The sequence below is a fragment of the Littorina saxatilis genome, linkage group LG7 (assembly GCF_037325665.1).
Source record: "Littorina saxatilis isolate snail1 linkage group LG7, US_GU_Lsax_2.0, whole genome shotgun sequence".
Lineage (NCBI taxonomy): Eukaryota > Metazoa > Mollusca > Gastropoda > Littorinimorpha > Littorinidae > Littorina > Littorina saxatilis.
Genome location: NC_090251.1, coordinates 46,834,505 through 46,851,466, shown reverse-complemented (window position 1 = coordinate 46,851,466; position 16,962 = coordinate 46,834,505). Strand labels below are relative to the sequence as shown.

At 43.1% G+C, this 16,962-nt stretch overlaps 2 protein-coding genes across 2 annotated transcripts in view; one reads left to right on the top strand and one right to left on the bottom strand.

Annotated features, from left to right (window-relative positions):
• LOC138970219 (histone-lysine N-methyltransferase SETDB1-like) overlaps positions 1–5,231 on the top strand; it is a 56,282-nt gene extending 51,051 nt beyond the window's left edge. Inside the window, exon 26 of the mRNA XM_070342716.1 lies at positions 126–5,231. Coding sequence (XP_070198817.1) covers positions 126–243 — 118 coding nt within the window. The 3' untranslated portion in view covers positions 244–5,231. The remainder of the gene's footprint in view (positions 1–125) is intronic.
• Positions 5,232–7,673: 2,442 nt separating this feature from the next.
• Positions 7,674–14,509, bottom strand: LOC138971635 (uncharacterized). The gene is made up of 5 exons (XM_070344402.1): positions 12,793–14,509; positions 12,005–12,087; positions 11,299–11,466; positions 9,558–9,988; positions 7,674–9,028 (listed from the first exon to the last, which is right to left on the bottom strand). The coding sequence occupies exons 1-5, from the start codon at positions 12,975–12,977 to the stop codon at positions 8,708–8,710; spliced, it is 1,188 nt and encodes a 395-aa protein (XP_070200503.1). The 5' UTR covers positions 12,978–14,509; the 3' UTR covers positions 7,674–8,707.
• Between the last annotated feature and the right edge of the window lie 2,453 nt (positions 14,510–16,962).

Below are 16,962 nucleotides of genomic sequence, written 5' to 3'. Positions count from 1 at the left end.
GTCTTCTATTAAAGGGGAGAGTCTTAAAATGGGGTTGGACTGTAATGGGACATGACGAAGGCGAGTCGTATAAGTGTTTGCTTTTCTTGTAAATCCTAGCAGTAACACGTCTTCCTGTGTTGCAGGTACATCCGTGCAGGCACGGAGCTGACGTGGGACTACAACTATGAGGTGGGTAGTGTGCCCGACAAGGTGCTCTACTGCTACTGTGGCTCACCCATGTGTAGAGGACGTCTCTTGTAGCACACACACAGCTCATTGATACTCTACTGCTACTGCGGCTCACCCATGTGTCGAGGGTGTCTCTTGTAGCACTCACTTGTGTTCCAAATGAAGGTGTACAATGCAGCAAAATGGCCTTTATGGTTCTACCAAGTGTAGAGGTCTACTGTAGTTGAAACAGTTCCGGAATACTCTGTTGTGTTCTCAATGTATGTGTACAAGCTGCTCTACTGTTACTGTGGCTCACCCATGTGTAGAGGGCATCTTTTTTAGAACACACAGCTCATCAATACTCTCTCGTGTTCCAAATGAAGGTGTACGATGCGGCAAATGGCCTTTATGGTTCTACAGTGTGTGTAGGTTTACTGCACTTGAAATAGTTCTGAGATACTTTATTGCGTTTCAATTGAACTGTACTAAGTGCTCTACTGCTACTGCGGCTCACCCATGTGTAGAGGGCGTCTCTTGTAGCACATGCAGCTCATTAATACTTTTTGTGTTCCAAATGAAGGTGTACAATGCGGCAATTGGCCTTTATGTGGAGGTTTACTGAAGTTGAATCAGTTCTCGGATACTTTATTGCGTTTCAATTGAACTGGACAAAGTGCTTTACTGCTACTGCGGCTCACCCATGTGTGGAGGGCGTCTTTCGAAGCACGCACAGCATTGTGCATGTGAACAATGGGGCAAATGGCCTTTATGGTTCTACCGTATGTAGAGGTCTACTGTAGTTGCAACAGTTCTGGAATACTGTGTTGTGTTCTGAATGTTTGTGGAGAATGTGGCAACTGGCCTTTATGGTTCTACTGTGTGTGGGGGTATACTGAAGTTGAAACAGTTCTGGGCTACTTTATTGTGAACTGGACAAGGTGCTTTACAATACAATACAATACAATACAATAACTTTATTAATCTCTAAAAGAGAAATTGCATTGCTGAGCGTTTGTGTCCGTAATAATAACATACATAAAACATTCAAAATCAACATTTGTTCTTTGTCCTGAGAAAATACAGCACATTGGTTATCACATAAGAAAGTATATTAAAAATAAATTAACATGCATTCACCATCAACAATGCACAAACGAAAGTCAGCACCTTGCCGGTTATCACATATTGTCTAAGAGAGTAGAATAAGAGTATATAATCATGCAAAACAAAATCAACAATACTGAAACAATACAGAACACTGACCCCGTGCATCAGAGCGACAACACCAGCATCTACCGCCCCACCTGAGAATTGAAGATGTGAATTGCAGATGGAATGAACGAATTTCTGTAGCGTGTGGATCTTGCGGTTGGTTGTCTGAATCTGTTGCTCCTGTCTGTCCGTCTACTGTCAAATTCCGGTCTGAGTGGGTGCGAGTCGTCAGCCAAAATCTTCTGTACCTTGTCAGTCAGTCGTCGTTCATGTGTTGATGTGAAATTGTCCTGCTTCCTCCCAACCACCCCACTTGCTTTCCTGATGAATTTATCTAATCTATCCCTGTCTTGCTTGTTGATGTTGCCACCCCAACACACGGAGCCAAAGTACAACACACTATTGCACGTTGAAGTGTAAAACATCTGAAGGATTTCTTGTCTGATGTTAAAAGACCTGAGTTTTCTCAAAAAGTACAGGCGAGAGTGGAGTTTCTTCACAAGGGCATCAGAGTTTGGTTTCCATGTCAACTTATTGTCTATAATCACCCCCAAATACTTATACTGCTCTACCTTCTCTACGACCTCCCCCTTGATCACTATCTCCCTGTGTACATGTTCCCCCCTCCTGTTGTCCATTATCATTTCCTTTGTCTTCCCCACATTAAGCTCTAAATAGTTGTTTTCACACCACCCCACAAACCTATCTACCTCCTGCCTGTAGTCAGAGTCGTGGTCATCAGTCAGCAGTCCGGTCAGTCCAGTGTCGTCAGCAAACTTGGTTATGGGGCAGGAGTCACTAGAACTTCTAAAATCTGCTGTGTAGAGAGAAAAAAGAAAAGGTGAGAGTACTGTGCCTTGTGGTGCCCCTGTGTTTGTGCAGATTGTGTCTGAAACTGATTGCCCCCCCACCCTAACATACTGTGGCCTGTTTGTCAGGTAGTCGATAACCCAGAGGATGGTGGCTGCTGGGACATTCATGCTAAAAAGCTTCTCCGCCATTAAATGAGGCTGTATAGTATTAAAAGCGCTGGAAAAATCAAAGAACATCAAGCTACTGTGGGTCTCCCATGTGTAGAAGACAAGTGCTGTAGTGAAAACAGTTATGATTGATACGGTCCTGCCAGTCAAAGACTTCTGACAAAAGAGAAGAGGGAAACACTCTGCTGCTACCGTGGTTTCCTGTGTGTTTAGACTTTAGAGGATGTTTACTATGATGGAACTGTTTCAGTGTAAACAGTCTTACTCTGTTGTAAGCTGTAAGTCTGCCTGCCAAGGGTGTGAAAAGAGGACTGAAATAAGAGACCTAGACAAAGCGTAATGTCCTTACATTGCAGGTGGCCTGTCATGATAGGTACATGTACTGCATAGGCAATTAGCTCACTGTTTCTAAGGAAATCAAAAAAAGCTGTGTCCTTCAAAATGGGCTACACATAGTCCCAGTCTAGCAACAATGGGGGTCCTGATTCGGCCTAAATGGTCCGCTGGACCCATTAAGCAACAGTTAACTAACTAACTAGCAACAATGCCACTGTTTTTTACATTTAGTCAAGTTTTGACTAAATGTTTTAACATAGAGGGGGAATCGAGACGAGGGTCGTGGTGTATGTGTGTCTCTGTGTCTGTGTCTGTGTCTGTGTGTGTGTGTGTCTGTGCGTGTGTGTGTGTAGAGCGATTCAGAGTAAACTACTGGACCGATCTTTATGAAATTTTACATGAGAGTTCCTGGGTATGAAATCCCCAGATGATTTTTTTCATTTTTTTGGATAAATGTCTTTGGTGACGTCATATCCGGCTTTTTGTAAAAGTTGAGGCGGCACTGTCACACTTTCATTTTTCAATGAAATTGATTGAAATTTTGGCCAAGCAATCTTCGACGAAGGCCGGACTTTGGTATTGCATTTCAGCTTGGTGGCTTAAAAATTAATTAATGACTTTGGTCATTAAAAATCTGAAAATTGTAATTAAAATTATTTTTTTTATAAAAGGATCTAAAATTACGTTCATCTTATTTTTCATCATTTTCTGATTCCAAAAACATATGAATATGTTATATTCGCATTAAAAACAAGCTCTGAACATTAAAAATATAAAAATTATGATCAAAATTAAATTTCCAAAATCGATTTAAAAACATTTTGTCTTATTCCTTGTCGGTTCCTGATTCCAAAAACATATAGATATGATATGTTTGGATTAAAAACACGCTCAGAAAGTTAAAACGAAGCGAGGTACAGGAAAGCGTGCTATGCAGCACAGCGTAACCACTACCGCGCTAAACCAGGCTCGTTAATTTCACTGCCTTTTGCACGAGCGGCGGACTACGGTCATTGTGAAAAAATGCAGTGCGTTCAGTTTCCTTCTGTGAGTTCCACAGCTTGACTAAATGTAGTAATTTCGCCTTACGCAGCTTGTTTAACTGCCTCCACTCGCCAAGGGATCAAGTGAGGCATGAGAGTTTTGTTTTACACAGAATGGTTCTAGACCAAGCTCAGGACTTACCAAGACAACAGTGTAAGGCTGTGTGTGTGTGAAAGGGATGTTGAGTAGTAACAGTCCTCGCTGCAGCGGCATGCAGACTTCACCCTACAGACCGGATTCAAGTTTTAGCCTGGCTGGGAAGAAGAAGAGTACAGGTTAGTAGTAACATCCCAGCTGTAGCGGCAACTGGACTATTTCTCACCTGCCAGTACCAGCCAACGGCTCAAGTGAGTGTGTGGGGATTCTAGACTGAGTGCAAGACATGAAAGGGTACCTGCCATGAAAGGACACCCGTGAGACCAGCCAAAAGTGTCCTTACATTGGAGGTGGCCTGTCAGGATAGGTACTTTTTGGTAAAACGAAATAAGAATAATACTTGTGCTGTAGTCATAAACATTTTGGTAAAGATGATATTAATAGATAAAGGGACAAGAGAAGGTGTCCTTTCTTGGGAGGCGTCTTCTCATCGGAGGGGCCTCGCATTGCAGGTACCACTGTACTAGTATCCTACCATTATCTACAATTTTTGACTGTATGTTGTGATTTGTCTGTGTGCTAAAGCAGTGTTTTGTAATCGTTCTACTGTTAGTATTCAGGCATGGGAATTGTCCGCCGAAAGGCACATTTTCGCTGAATTTTTTTTTCGTTCCGCCGAAAAAGCAAAAGTATCCGCCGAAAAAATAAACAGGGGAGGCAAAAATGGTTCTAAAAACTGAATTTAACGGGAAACCTGAAGCTTAGATGACACCAAATTGCATCATTTGGGTTCTTTTGAGAAATTGTCTCCGGACCCCCCTAGTAAGGCTAGGCGCTTCGCGCCGCCGACTTTAATATTACTTACAACATGTCAGCCTTTTTTACTTTTTTCAATTCCCATGCCCGACACTGTATTGAAATGACCTGCAGTTGTTGTTTGAGGATGGTAAACTAAAGGCAACTATACAACACGTTTTTCATAAGGCTCTCAATTTCAGTGTTTTCACTGTTAATTCGTTTACCCATCATATTGGAATTAAAATTGTCTTCTTGGAACCGCAAACAAGATTCAAAAACAGATGAAAGCAAGAGGACCTTTTAAAAATGGGCAGATAAGCTGTGCTCAAAACACAGTGTGATCTTATTATCTACCTTAGTCCCAGAATTGAGTTATGGTGGGTTTTTTCCATTCTTTGTTTGTTTATGTTCATGGTTGTTTTTCTTGTTTGGTGTTAAATGTTGTTGAAGAAAGCTTGGAAGAAGGGACCATTTTATAAACGTGCAAGTTGCAAATGTGAGTTTCATGTACAATTGAAGTATTGACTGATGATTGAATGCTTGTTTGTTTGTTCAAAGTTTGTTTTAAGGTTGTACATTTGTTGTGTCTGACTATAAATGTGTTGAACGGTTCTGAAGAAAATTCATTTTTGGTGTGTGTGTGTGTGATTGTGTGAGTGTGAGTGAGTGAGTGTGTGAGTATGTGTGTGTGTGTGTGAGTATGTGTGAGTATGTGTGTGTGTGTGTGTGTGTGAGTGTGTGTGTGAGCGAGACAGAGAGGACAGCAAGTTGAGCAATAGGCATAACTAAAAAATAATCTAAAAGAAACAATTCCATTAGTGTTTTCAATTTAATAATCATTTTACAATATACAGCATGATTTATCAAGAGCCTAACAAATTTGTGGACAAGTCTCAATTCACAATGCATGTACAATGACTTGAAACGAGCACCAAAATAGCAAAAATGTTCTCAACTTGAATGTGGTGATACATATATCCTAATAACATTTTAGAAAAATAATGCAAACAATTTTCGGTGGAAAAATAACGGGATGTCCAATAAGATTCCAACCTCAAAAAATCTCATTCAAGGTCAAATTACCCCCCGCAGGTTAGGGGGAAGAATTTACCCGATGCTCCCCAGCATGTCGTAAGAGGCGACTAACGGATTCTGTTTCTCCTTTTACCCTTGTTAAGTGTTTCTTGTAAAGAATATAGTCAATTTTTGTAAAGATTTTAGTCAAGCAGTATGTAAGAAATGTTAAGTCCTTTGTACTGGAAACTTGCATTCTCCCAGTAAGGTAATATATTGTACTACGTTGCAAGCCCCTGGAGCAAATTTTTGATTAGTGCTTTTGTGAACAAGAAACTATTGACAAGTGGCTCTATCCCCTCTCCCCCCTTTCCCCGTCGCGATATAACCTTCGTGGTTGAAAACGACGTTAAACACCAAATAAAGAAAGAAAGGTCAAATTTTCCCACATAAAAAAAAGTAAATTACAGAGATTCCCTATTGAACATGCACATGAAAGACAACGCTTGTGGAAAAACATGCGGTAAGACCTCAACAGGTACAATCAATATGTGAAACAATACCATGTATCAAGAAAGTGTAACATTTGTTCTTGTTTTGTAGATGTGACCAAAGAACATTTTCATGTCAAAGCTGGTTGTCAGTGTGCGTGCAAGACCTTTCATCTGATTAATTACTCCTGTGTTAGATGCAAAATCTTGCACACTCTCTGACAAGATGAAGAATCAGACAGTGAAAACTGTGGCAGTATGTGGATTAACTGATGCATTTTGACACAAATAATGGCAGTGAAACGCAAAATCTACATGAAACTCATCATTCTTATCAAAGAAAACAATGGCAGTATGTGGATAACCTGATGCATTTTTACACACAAATTGGCAGTAAAAAGCAGAAAATCAACATGAAGCTCATCATTCTTATCAATGAAAACAATGGCAGTACCGTACTTTCCGGGTCATAAGGCGCGACTTTTTTCCTCGAGTTCGACCCCTGCGTCTTGTATAACGAAGCGCCTAATCCGTGTATGAAATACGAAAAAAAATCAAAGAGACCGCCTGAGTACCAGTCAAACAACTTGTGATAATGCATGTTTCAGCTACTAGGTACTGCCCTGGCCAAGTTTCCTCGAGCTCTCAAGCCACCCAGCTATCACAATGGACCTGCCTTTGATCTCGCCGCACACACAGAGCACACATATTTCCACTCTGTTAAACTCGGTCACTGACCGGTCACTGACCCCGGTGCAGGAAGTGTTTCCTCTCTCAGATATGACAGGGGAACCACCTCTCATGGCAAAAACTGGGTCATTTCCACTCTGTATTCTTCCTTTGATGTGCGGCTTATTTTCATTCTTCGACCGTTTGTTACTGGTATACTTTTTCAATTTTGGTGCGCCCTATCGGCCCCCTGCGCCCAATGGGTGACTGGATTACAATTTTTGTTAAAAAGAAGGGGGTGCGCCTTATGCGCTGTAGCGCCTTGTCACCCGGAAAGTACGGTATGTGGTTTAATTGACAAATTTTGACACCAAAATTGGCAGTGAAATGCAAAACGCAAAATCTACATGAAGCTCATCATTCTTGTCAATGAAAACAATGGCAGTATGGCAATCAATTGATGCATTTTGAAACAAAATGGCAATGGAATGCAAAATGGAAATTTTGCATGAAGCTTACCACTGTTGCAAAAATGTCATACATGCGTTAAGGCACCAAAATGTGAGTGAAATGCAAAACGAAAAATGTACATGAAGCTTCCATTTTAAATGTAGGCAATTTCATTGCACACCACCCTATCAGGGCTGAATATTGGCGGTCGCCCGATCGCCCCCGGCGGGTTCAAATCGCGTCGGGCGGGTTCCAAATTCCTCTGAAATCGCCCGCCGGGCGGGTTCAAATTTCGCTGAAGCACAAAGTCGTTAGGCAACGTAGTTAATCGGAACGGCCGGCAAACAAATATCTCTCGCGGGCGATCTCAAAATCTGTCACTTCTCTACTGCCCACTCATCCCCCCCCCCCTTTTTTAGAAGGACTCAGGACTACCACCAATCAAGGCCAGACACATTGGCTAGACAGCTACCCCCCTCCGCCTCACTTGACCACCCCTCCAGTGCCACGAGCCGCTGGCGATTGCATCAGCAGTCAAAATAGCTACCACCCCCTCCCACCACCCTCTTTGTGTTATTTTGATTTCTTGTTTCTTTGTGGCGGCTTTTATTTTAAATTCTTTATTAAAACAAGGTTAATTATCATTATATTAAAATATAGCATTTTAGTCATCAAGTTTTGTGTGTGTTTCTGGTAGTTATTAGTAGTGCAAATCCACATGTATGCATAATAAGTATGAATGTACGTCTTTTGTGTATGTGGTTAGCACGCAACGAGCCACTGGGGCGGTTGTAAGAAATCCCGGCCGGTTGGGGGCCGCTTGGGATTTTGGGGGGCCGGTTCAATTTTTGACTTACTGGCCCCCCTGGCCAGTAGCAAAAAAAAGTTAAGGTACACCCCTGCCCTATACTAAGAAAGTAACTGTAAATTCATCACACATAATGGATAATTAACCTACATAATACCAGGAACAAACATATGCAGGCTCTCTATGCAAACTGGAAGCAAAGCAAGTACTTATGAGCCACAGTTTTCACAAAACGTTTCAGCAACATTAATCTTAGCCCCATCCTACCTGTCTGACCTGTTCACACTCTATACACCCTCACGATCCCTCCGCTCCTCTGTAGACACTAGAATATTCCGTCTATATTCTTTTAGTCGCAAACAGCACGGCCAGAGAGCCTTCTCCCACTCTGCTGCCGTTGCGTGGAACTCTCTCCCTTACTCTATCCGACACTGCCAATACAGTGCAAACCGCTGTTATAAGACCTCACCTACTATCATACCTCATTTTTCCAGATGTTTTTCTCAGTGTCACTAAATTGATCTTCATTTTAAAGACTCCCTCTCTCTTTTAGGACCCAGAGTTGTCAGATTTGAGGTCTTAACAAAGAGGTACATGTGTACCACTGTATCCACATCCTCGGCAAAATTTAACATCAACACCTTCACCAACCAACACTAACTCACATCCTCCATGGCCTCGTTCAGAAGTCTCACTGCCCTTGTCAATTTGAACTTTTCACACAAACGGCGCAGGTGCACCACCGCCGCTTTTCCTCTCTCAGAAACACCGCTGCTAGCGGGCGTCTTTGCTGTGTGTCCGTCCTGTGGAACACTGTCACTGCTGGCGGAGACGGGCAGAGTGTGAACTAACGTGTGCACGAGGTAGCCGAGGAAAGGACGTCGTCTTCTGTCCAGGAAGGACAGGATGGGGAGGAAGAGAGGGGGGTTGGTGGTCTTGTCTTTGTTACTTGATTCTGTCTGCCGAGGATTTTCATACTGAAAAGAAAAAGTAATTGATTAGATAAAATAAAAACATGTGGATAAATTGAATAATGAATGACGCAAATGAATGAAGGAAGGAAGGAAGGAAGGAAGGAAGGAAGGGAGGAAGGAAGGGAGGAAGGAAGGGAGGAAGGAAGGAAGGGAGGAAGGAAGGAATAAAGGAAGGGAGGAAGGAAGGAAGGAAGGAAGGGAGGAAGGGAGGAAGGAAGGAAGGAAGGAAGGAAGGAATAAAGGAACAGATCAATAAACAAATAAATCAATGAAGGGAGTATGTTAAAAATAACATTGTATACATCAGTTCTCTCTCTCTCTCTCTCTCTCTCTCTCTCTCTCTCTCTCTCTCTCTCTCTCTCTCTCTCTCTCTCTCTCTCTCTCTCTCTCTCTCTCTCTCTCTCTCTCTCTCTCTCTCTCTCTCTCTCCTCTCTCTCTCTCTCTCTCTCTCTCTCTCTCTCTCTCTCTCTCTCTCTGAGAAATAAATATGTAAGTAAGGAAGAAAGTAAGTGCATGTAACACACACACTCACCAACTTCAAAGTGTCCACAAAGTCCAGGAAGAAGGCCTGCAACAGTTCAAACAGAATCCTGAGCTGCTGTTTCTCGGAGGCATGAGCATCTTCACCATCCCCCTCCCCCTCCTTCTTCTTCTCCCCGTCGACATCTCCACCCCTCCTTTCAGCCCTCCCATCTTCCTCCCCCTCCTTCTTGCTACTTTCTCCTCGTCCTTCCTTCCGAGATGAACTGTCTGCCCGACTTGCGGAGACGTGTGCCTGCTCTTCGCTGTGTTGTCTGTCCATGGAGCGTCGGTCAACCGAGCGTCTGGTCTCATCTTCCGTGGAGTCTTGTCTGGCAGCCCCTGTGCGGGCTGGGTCTGGGATACCGAGAGCGTTGCCGTAGTGACTGCTGGCGTGAAACACCCCATCCAGGATTTTCAACATCTGTCCCAGTAAGGTTGACTCTGTGGGGGAGACAAAATAATTTCAAAATTTTTTAAGATCTTTTATTCAGAAATTACGATCACTTCATATCTTTTGTTTAAAAACAGCATTAGTTTGGAATCTCCCTGTTTTTTTAATTTTATGACACATTAATCTTCTTATTCTGACAAGGCACCTGATACTATGTCAGATCGAAAGAATGCAAAATCTCTTGTAAACGCTTCATTTGGATGAATTGGTTTAAAAATGATGTCAGCATCTTACTTTGAAGCACTCGGATATAATGTGTTGATTTTAAACAATGCCAGTTACTTCCCTTCGTTTTTAGATAAAAGTTACCCTGGGCTTATCGTTGCTTTTTCAAAATCTCAGATGTATGCTCCTGGTCACTTCTAAAATAAGATACGTTAAATAGAAACAGTATTTTCCCTACACTTTTGAATTCATTCTCTTTCAAATGAAAAAAAATAAAGGTAATGTTGAACTTTAGGGTTGTAAATTCATAACTCACAATCCAGAGGCATTTTACACTTATTTTTGATATAAGTCCCTTTAATCAAACCAAAAAATATTTATCGTGGAATCAATTGACAGATTGAGCTCAGCTCCAAACTAAATCATAATAAAGTAATTTGGTCATTTGATAGACGAAAATGACGAGAAAATGCATATGTAATATCAACAGTTGCCTCCCCTCCTTCAAAAACGTGGCTGTGCCAGTGGATGTTTTCTTTGTAAAACCCATGTAAAACAAAAGGCATCTGTAAAGTCCATTCCGTGATTTCAAAGGTATCAAAAATGACTTGCCAAGCTTACGAGAGCAGGTTCTGCAAAATTGGAGGCTTAAAGGACGGGCGCAGAGGCGTGGTGGTAAGACGTCGGCCTCCTAATCGGGAGATCGTGAGTTTGAATCCCGGTCGCTGCCGCCTGGTGGGTTAAGAGTAGAGAGTTTTCCGATCTCCCAGGTCAACTTATGTGCAGACCTGCTAGTGACATAACCCCCTTCGTGTGTACACACAAGCACAAGACCAAGTGCGCACGGAAAAGATCCTGTAATCCATGTCAGTGTTCGGTGGGTTATAGAAACACGAAAATACCCAGCATGCCTCCCCCGAAATCGGCGTATGCTGCCTGAATGGCAGGGTAAAAACGGTCATACACGTAAAATTCCACTCGTGCTAAAAACATTCGTGAACATGGGAGTCTAAGCCCATGAACGAAGAAGGAGGAGGCTTAAAGGCCACTGGATTGTGAGCTATGAATTTACAACGCTAAAGTTCACTATTACCAAATTAAACTACTATCTGTACTATTTAGTGACATGACTCACTAGAGGAAAGCTTGTCAGCCACAGAAGAGTCGGATGTGATCAGAACGTGAATAATGGAGATGACGGAGCACAGGCAAGGGAGATGATCCTCCACGCTGACAATCTCGTAGTCACAGACGTAGGACAGGTGATGCAGTAGAGGTTCCAGCACGCTCTCAGCATTCTCCACTGTAAGAGGCAGAAATAAGGCATGTGGATTTCGTTTCATGCATACAGAATTATGTTAGTACAGTGCATTGTAGGCCAATCACTAGTGAGTGTGTCTCCACATGTGATTAGCAATCTGTGCACTGAGAGACACGACCAATCGGGAATGCCAATAGTCAGCTCCGATGTGCGTACCTTTGAGTGAAAAAAGCGTTATAACACACTGATAGTGCAGAAAGCACAGGTAGGAGCTAATTCTCACTTGGATGTCAGTCCTTTGCATGATTTCACCGGCACATTTAGCCCTTTGTAACACCAACACAAAACTGAGAAAATCAAGTCTTAAAAGTGTGGGAGGGGGGGGGGGTTGTCTCTTAAAAATGGAGGTAAAGTTACAGACCATATAAACAGAAAATGGTAAATCGTTTTCATTTTCACACATTTATTGTGCCATTGCTGGGAAATTTAGGTCGCATACACACATACGCATGCACACAAACACACACACACATGAGCACTCGCGAGCACACAAACACACACACACACACACACATCTCACCCAGGGCCTGAACGCCTTGCTGTGATGTGGACAGCAGCTGGAAGACGTGCATGAAGGGCTGCAACTCCTCACTGTCGTGGTACCTGTCACCACAGTCATGCCAGACCATTAGCCAGACTGTTAGCCAGACTGTTAGCCAGACCATTACCTAGCTGGATAATGAGAGGAGTTTTCTTGCTTTCAGAAGCCCCCGCCACCTTACCCGGCAAAGGTACCCATTTCCCTCAAGGAGAGACCCAAAATACCCCTTTCAAATGCAAAATTACAACAGCACCCCCCCCCCCCCCCCTGTCTCTTTGTGGAAGCCCCTCCCATTCCCACATTAAGTACAGTCCTGGGGTCATCTGAACAAGAATGCGACGTCCTTATGGAATTTTGGCGTAACTCATTTCAGCTTTTCAGCAGAAGACCAAAACTGATTATTTTTCTTGTGGTAAGAAAGATAAAAGAATGTTAAATCATGTATTGTCTATCGTATTATGGAGAACATGATACTTCTTACTGAGAATGATTTACTTAGTCAAAAGCACAAAAACATCAAAAACGCCAAGAATCGAGTTACGCCAAAATTCCAAGAGGACGACGAATGTATGTCTATCTCCTGTCTCCCTGTCTGTCTGTACATTGGTAATTCCGTTGGTCTGTCAGTCTGTCAGGTCACAAACTCTCCAGAACATGCATTTGCAGACACAGACACATGCACACATGCTTATAAGCATGCATGAACACACACTCACACACACAGACATAGATCTATTACATGAGTCCCTCTACAAGACAGCACTGACCCAATCTGATGAATGGCCTCTAGCACGGCCTCCACGAGGGCAGAGGATGCCCACTTCTGACACAGCTCATCCGACACATCCAGCAACACATCCACCATGTCGCCTGTACTCTTCAGTAACTCGTCTGAAACACACAATGTCACACACGGTATGACACAGCTCATCTGACACATCCAGCAACACATCCACCATGTCTCCTGTACTCTTCAGTAACTTGTCTGAAACACACAATGTCAATGACACACACGGTATGACATAACTCATCTGACACATCCAGCAACACATCCACCATGTCTCCTGTACTCTTCAGTAACTCGTCTGAAACACACAATGTCAATGACACACACGGTATGACACAGCTCATCTGACACATCCAGCAACACATCCACCATGTCTCCTGTACTCTTCAGTAACTTGTCTGAAACACACAATGTCAATGACACACACGGTATGACATAACTCATCTGACACATCCAGCAACACATCCACCATGTCTCCTGTACTCTTCAGTAACTCGTCTGAAACACACAATGTCAATGACACACACGGTATGACACAGCTCATCTGACACATCCAGCAACACATCCACCATGTCTCCTGTACTCTTCAGTAACTTGTCTGAAACACACAATGTCAATGACACACACGGTATGACATAACTCATCTGACACATCCAGCAACACATCCACCATGTCTCCTGTACTCTTCAGTAACTCGTCTGAAACACACAATGTCAATGACACACACGGTATGACACAGCTCATCTGACACATCCAGCAACACATCCACCATGTCTCCTGTACTCTTCAGTAACTTGTCTGAAACACACAATGTCAATGACACACACGGTATGACATAACTCATCTGACACATCCAGCAACACATCCACCATGTCTCCTGTACTCTTCAGTAACTTGTCTGAAACACACAATGTCAATGACACACACGGTATGACATAACTCATCTGACACATCCAGCAACACATCCACCATGTCTCCTGTACTCTTCAGTAACTCGTCTGAAACACACAATGTCAATGACACACACGGTATGACATAACTCATCTGACACATCCAGCAACACATCCACCATGTCTCCTGTACTCTTCAGTAACTTGTCTGAAACACACAATGCCAAGGACACACACGGTATGACATAACTCATCTGACACATCCAGCAACACATCCACCATGTCTCCTGTACTCTTCAGTAACTTGTCTGAAACACACAATGTCAATGACACACACGGTATGACATAACTCATCTGACACATCCAGCAACACATCCACCATGTCTCCTGTACTCTTCAGTAACTCGTCTGAAACACACAATGTCAATGACACACACGGTATGACACAGCTCATCTGACACATCCAGCAACACATCCACCATGTCTCCTGTACTCTTCAGTAACTTGTCTGAAACACACAATGCCAAGGACACACACGGTATGACATAACTCATCTGACACATCCAGCAACACATCCACCATGTCTCCTGTACTCTTCAGTAACTCCTCTGAAACACAGAGACACACACACATCACCAAATCTCTCTCTCTCACTCTCTCTTTCTGTCTGTATCCCCCTTTCTCTCTCTCACGCATGCAAGTACACACACACACACACACACACATATGCACACACACGTACACAAACACACACACAAATGCATATGGACAGACAAACAGAGAGGTCGCTGACACACAAGCAGGCAACACAGATTGAGCCAGGCCAAGCAAGAAAAATAAAACGAAACAGACAGACAACCAGTCATAACCACTGGAGCGCATAATCATCACTGGTCCTTCACAAGATCTTCTATTCACTTAGATTCCAAATTGCAAGGAAAATGATACTCTAATCACAAATATTTCCGAGGAATCTGCACAACCCGTCATTCAACTTGTCTATTAAAACATGTTTGGAACATACTCATTTTGTCTGCAAGACGTGATAAAAACAGCAGAGAAAATCTTAAGCCTTTACATGATTGTTCTGGTTACTGGCCCTGTTAGACACATCCTGTCTACAGCCTCTTTTTCCCCTTTTCTTGTGTTGGGGTTATCTTCATATTTCTTTCCTTTAATTCCTTAAACCAACACAGTACTTTGTGGGTGCATACAGGTAACAACACTTGCATGCAATGTCCATAACTCTGGCTTATTTTTTAAAGGGTGTATGTCCATAAAATTTCATAATTTGTTCAAGGACCCATTAATGCACAGTCTGGTTGTCTGACAGTGCATGGTTGTCTGACAGTGCATGGTTGTCTGACAGTGCATGGTTGTCTGACAGTGCATGGTTGTCTGACAGTGCATGGTTGTCTGACAGTGCATGGTTGCATGTATGTACATGCTTCTGTGTGTGTGTTTTCTTCTTTCTCTCCTTCAAGGGCGGATCCAGGATCTTAAGGAGGGGGGGGGGGGGCACACCCAAACTTTTTTGCACAAACTTGAAGGTGCAAAGCACCCTAATTGAGGTCGTGAAGCGCCCTAACATGCTAGGGGGGTCCGGGGGCATGTCCCCCCGGAATTTGTTTTTTCAAGGAAGCAAAATGCTGCAATCTAGGGCCACCTGAGCTCAGAAACTGTCATTTAATTATATATATATCTCTCTCTCTTTTTTTCCCTCTTTGCCCCCCCCCCCCCCCTAAATCCGCCACTGTCCTTAAACACTTTTTTTTTTTAAAGAATCACACACACACACACACACACACACGCATACACAACACAAACCCCCATCCCCTCAGATTGCTTCATTATCTTGTCATTTATTATTTCATTATCTCAAAGAACCACCAATGCCTTGGATATGGAAATATTAAAATCAAAACCAAGTTAACTTAAAACCAAAAATTAAAGCACAAAACTGTTGGTGAAGAAACCACCATTATAAACAAAGCAGTACAGTAGTACAGTTCACACGACCTTTGGGTCACACACACACTGACCGGATTCCCCCCAATCCCCCCCCCCCCCCCTACAAACTCTTCTGGCATTTTGCCATTATGTCGTGTTTGCTGAGATAAAACCATTATTAGGGCACAAGGCCACATGAATGTAGATATATACTGATACATATCGCACTGACCTGTTTGTCATTTACAAAACTCGTGACAAAACGCAATAAAGTATACTGCTGTTTTATCAGCTATACCATCTGTGTGCCATGTCACCCGAATTTAATCAGACATAACCTGTTTGTCATTACAAAACTCACGACAAAACCGAACAAATTATACTGCTCTTTAATCAGCTATACCATCTGTGACCCATGTCACCTGCGTTTAATCCGAAGAGTCTATTGTAGGAACACAAAACGCCAGAAAGAACAAGGGCACAGTCATAATGCTGGCTTGTCTCGGAGTGGTAACAAATTCGGGCAATATTGACAATGTGGTGGTGGGGACCGATTTGGGTCCTCGACGGCTCAGCGGTACCACTTGCCACAGGACTGCGACGTCGACGAGCGGGGGTCCCCGATCTCTCAGCGGATAACCAACACTGCCGCTATTGTCACCGACGGGACAGTCAGTCCTTGTACTGAGCGATGGGTTGGATAGAAATTTGGAGGCTGCCGAGCCAGTTTGTTTTCTTTGCTAAATCTCTCTGACTTTCGAAATAGGCGTACTCAAAGAAAATGGTTTATACCCCCCCACACACACACACACATACACAAACCCACCATTCCTACAAGCGTAACACTGCGACATCATGCTATGTCTGTCAATTTAACGTTTGCGATTCGTGGCTACATCAAGCGAGATCGCCGCCGTTCATACATCCACTTTCCGACAAGGTGCTCCATCTTTAGTACCGTTAGACCGTGTTGTAACTCCCCCCCCCCCCCCCACATTGATCGACGGACCAATGACTTAACATCATTCCACAAACCAAATAGGACAATGGAGATTTTAAACACAATATATCAATGCCAAATACAGTCGAGAGAGACGTCCCGACAACGGAATGCCAGACGGTTAAATATTTAGGGAAGAATGTGGTAAAGTCCGTTACCACCCGTCCACGTACGTACGTACGTTCTCCTTCGCGACCGGGCCTTATCAGACAGTGTTTAGCTCGAACTTGCAAAATACAAGTCCGCAAGTCCGTGGTGTTTAGTGCAACTACGGAGAATACATTTACTTGTCAGGTAAATGAAACAAAAA

Excerpts from the sequence above, each read along its gene's own strand:
- LOC138971635 (XM_070344402.1), bottom strand. The coding sequence starts at position 12,977 with ATGTGTTGCTGGATGTGTCAGATGAGCTGTGTCATACCGTGTGTGACA. Across the intron at positions 11,467-12,004 it reads GCAAGGCGTTCAGGCCCTGG|TGGAGAATGCTGAGAGCGTG; the intron begins GTGAGATGTGTG and ends TGCCTCTTACAG. Across the intron at positions 9,989-11,298 it reads GGCTGACAAGCTTTCCTCTA|AGTCAACCTTACTGGGACAG; the intron begins GTGAGTCATGTC and ends TCTCCCCCACAG.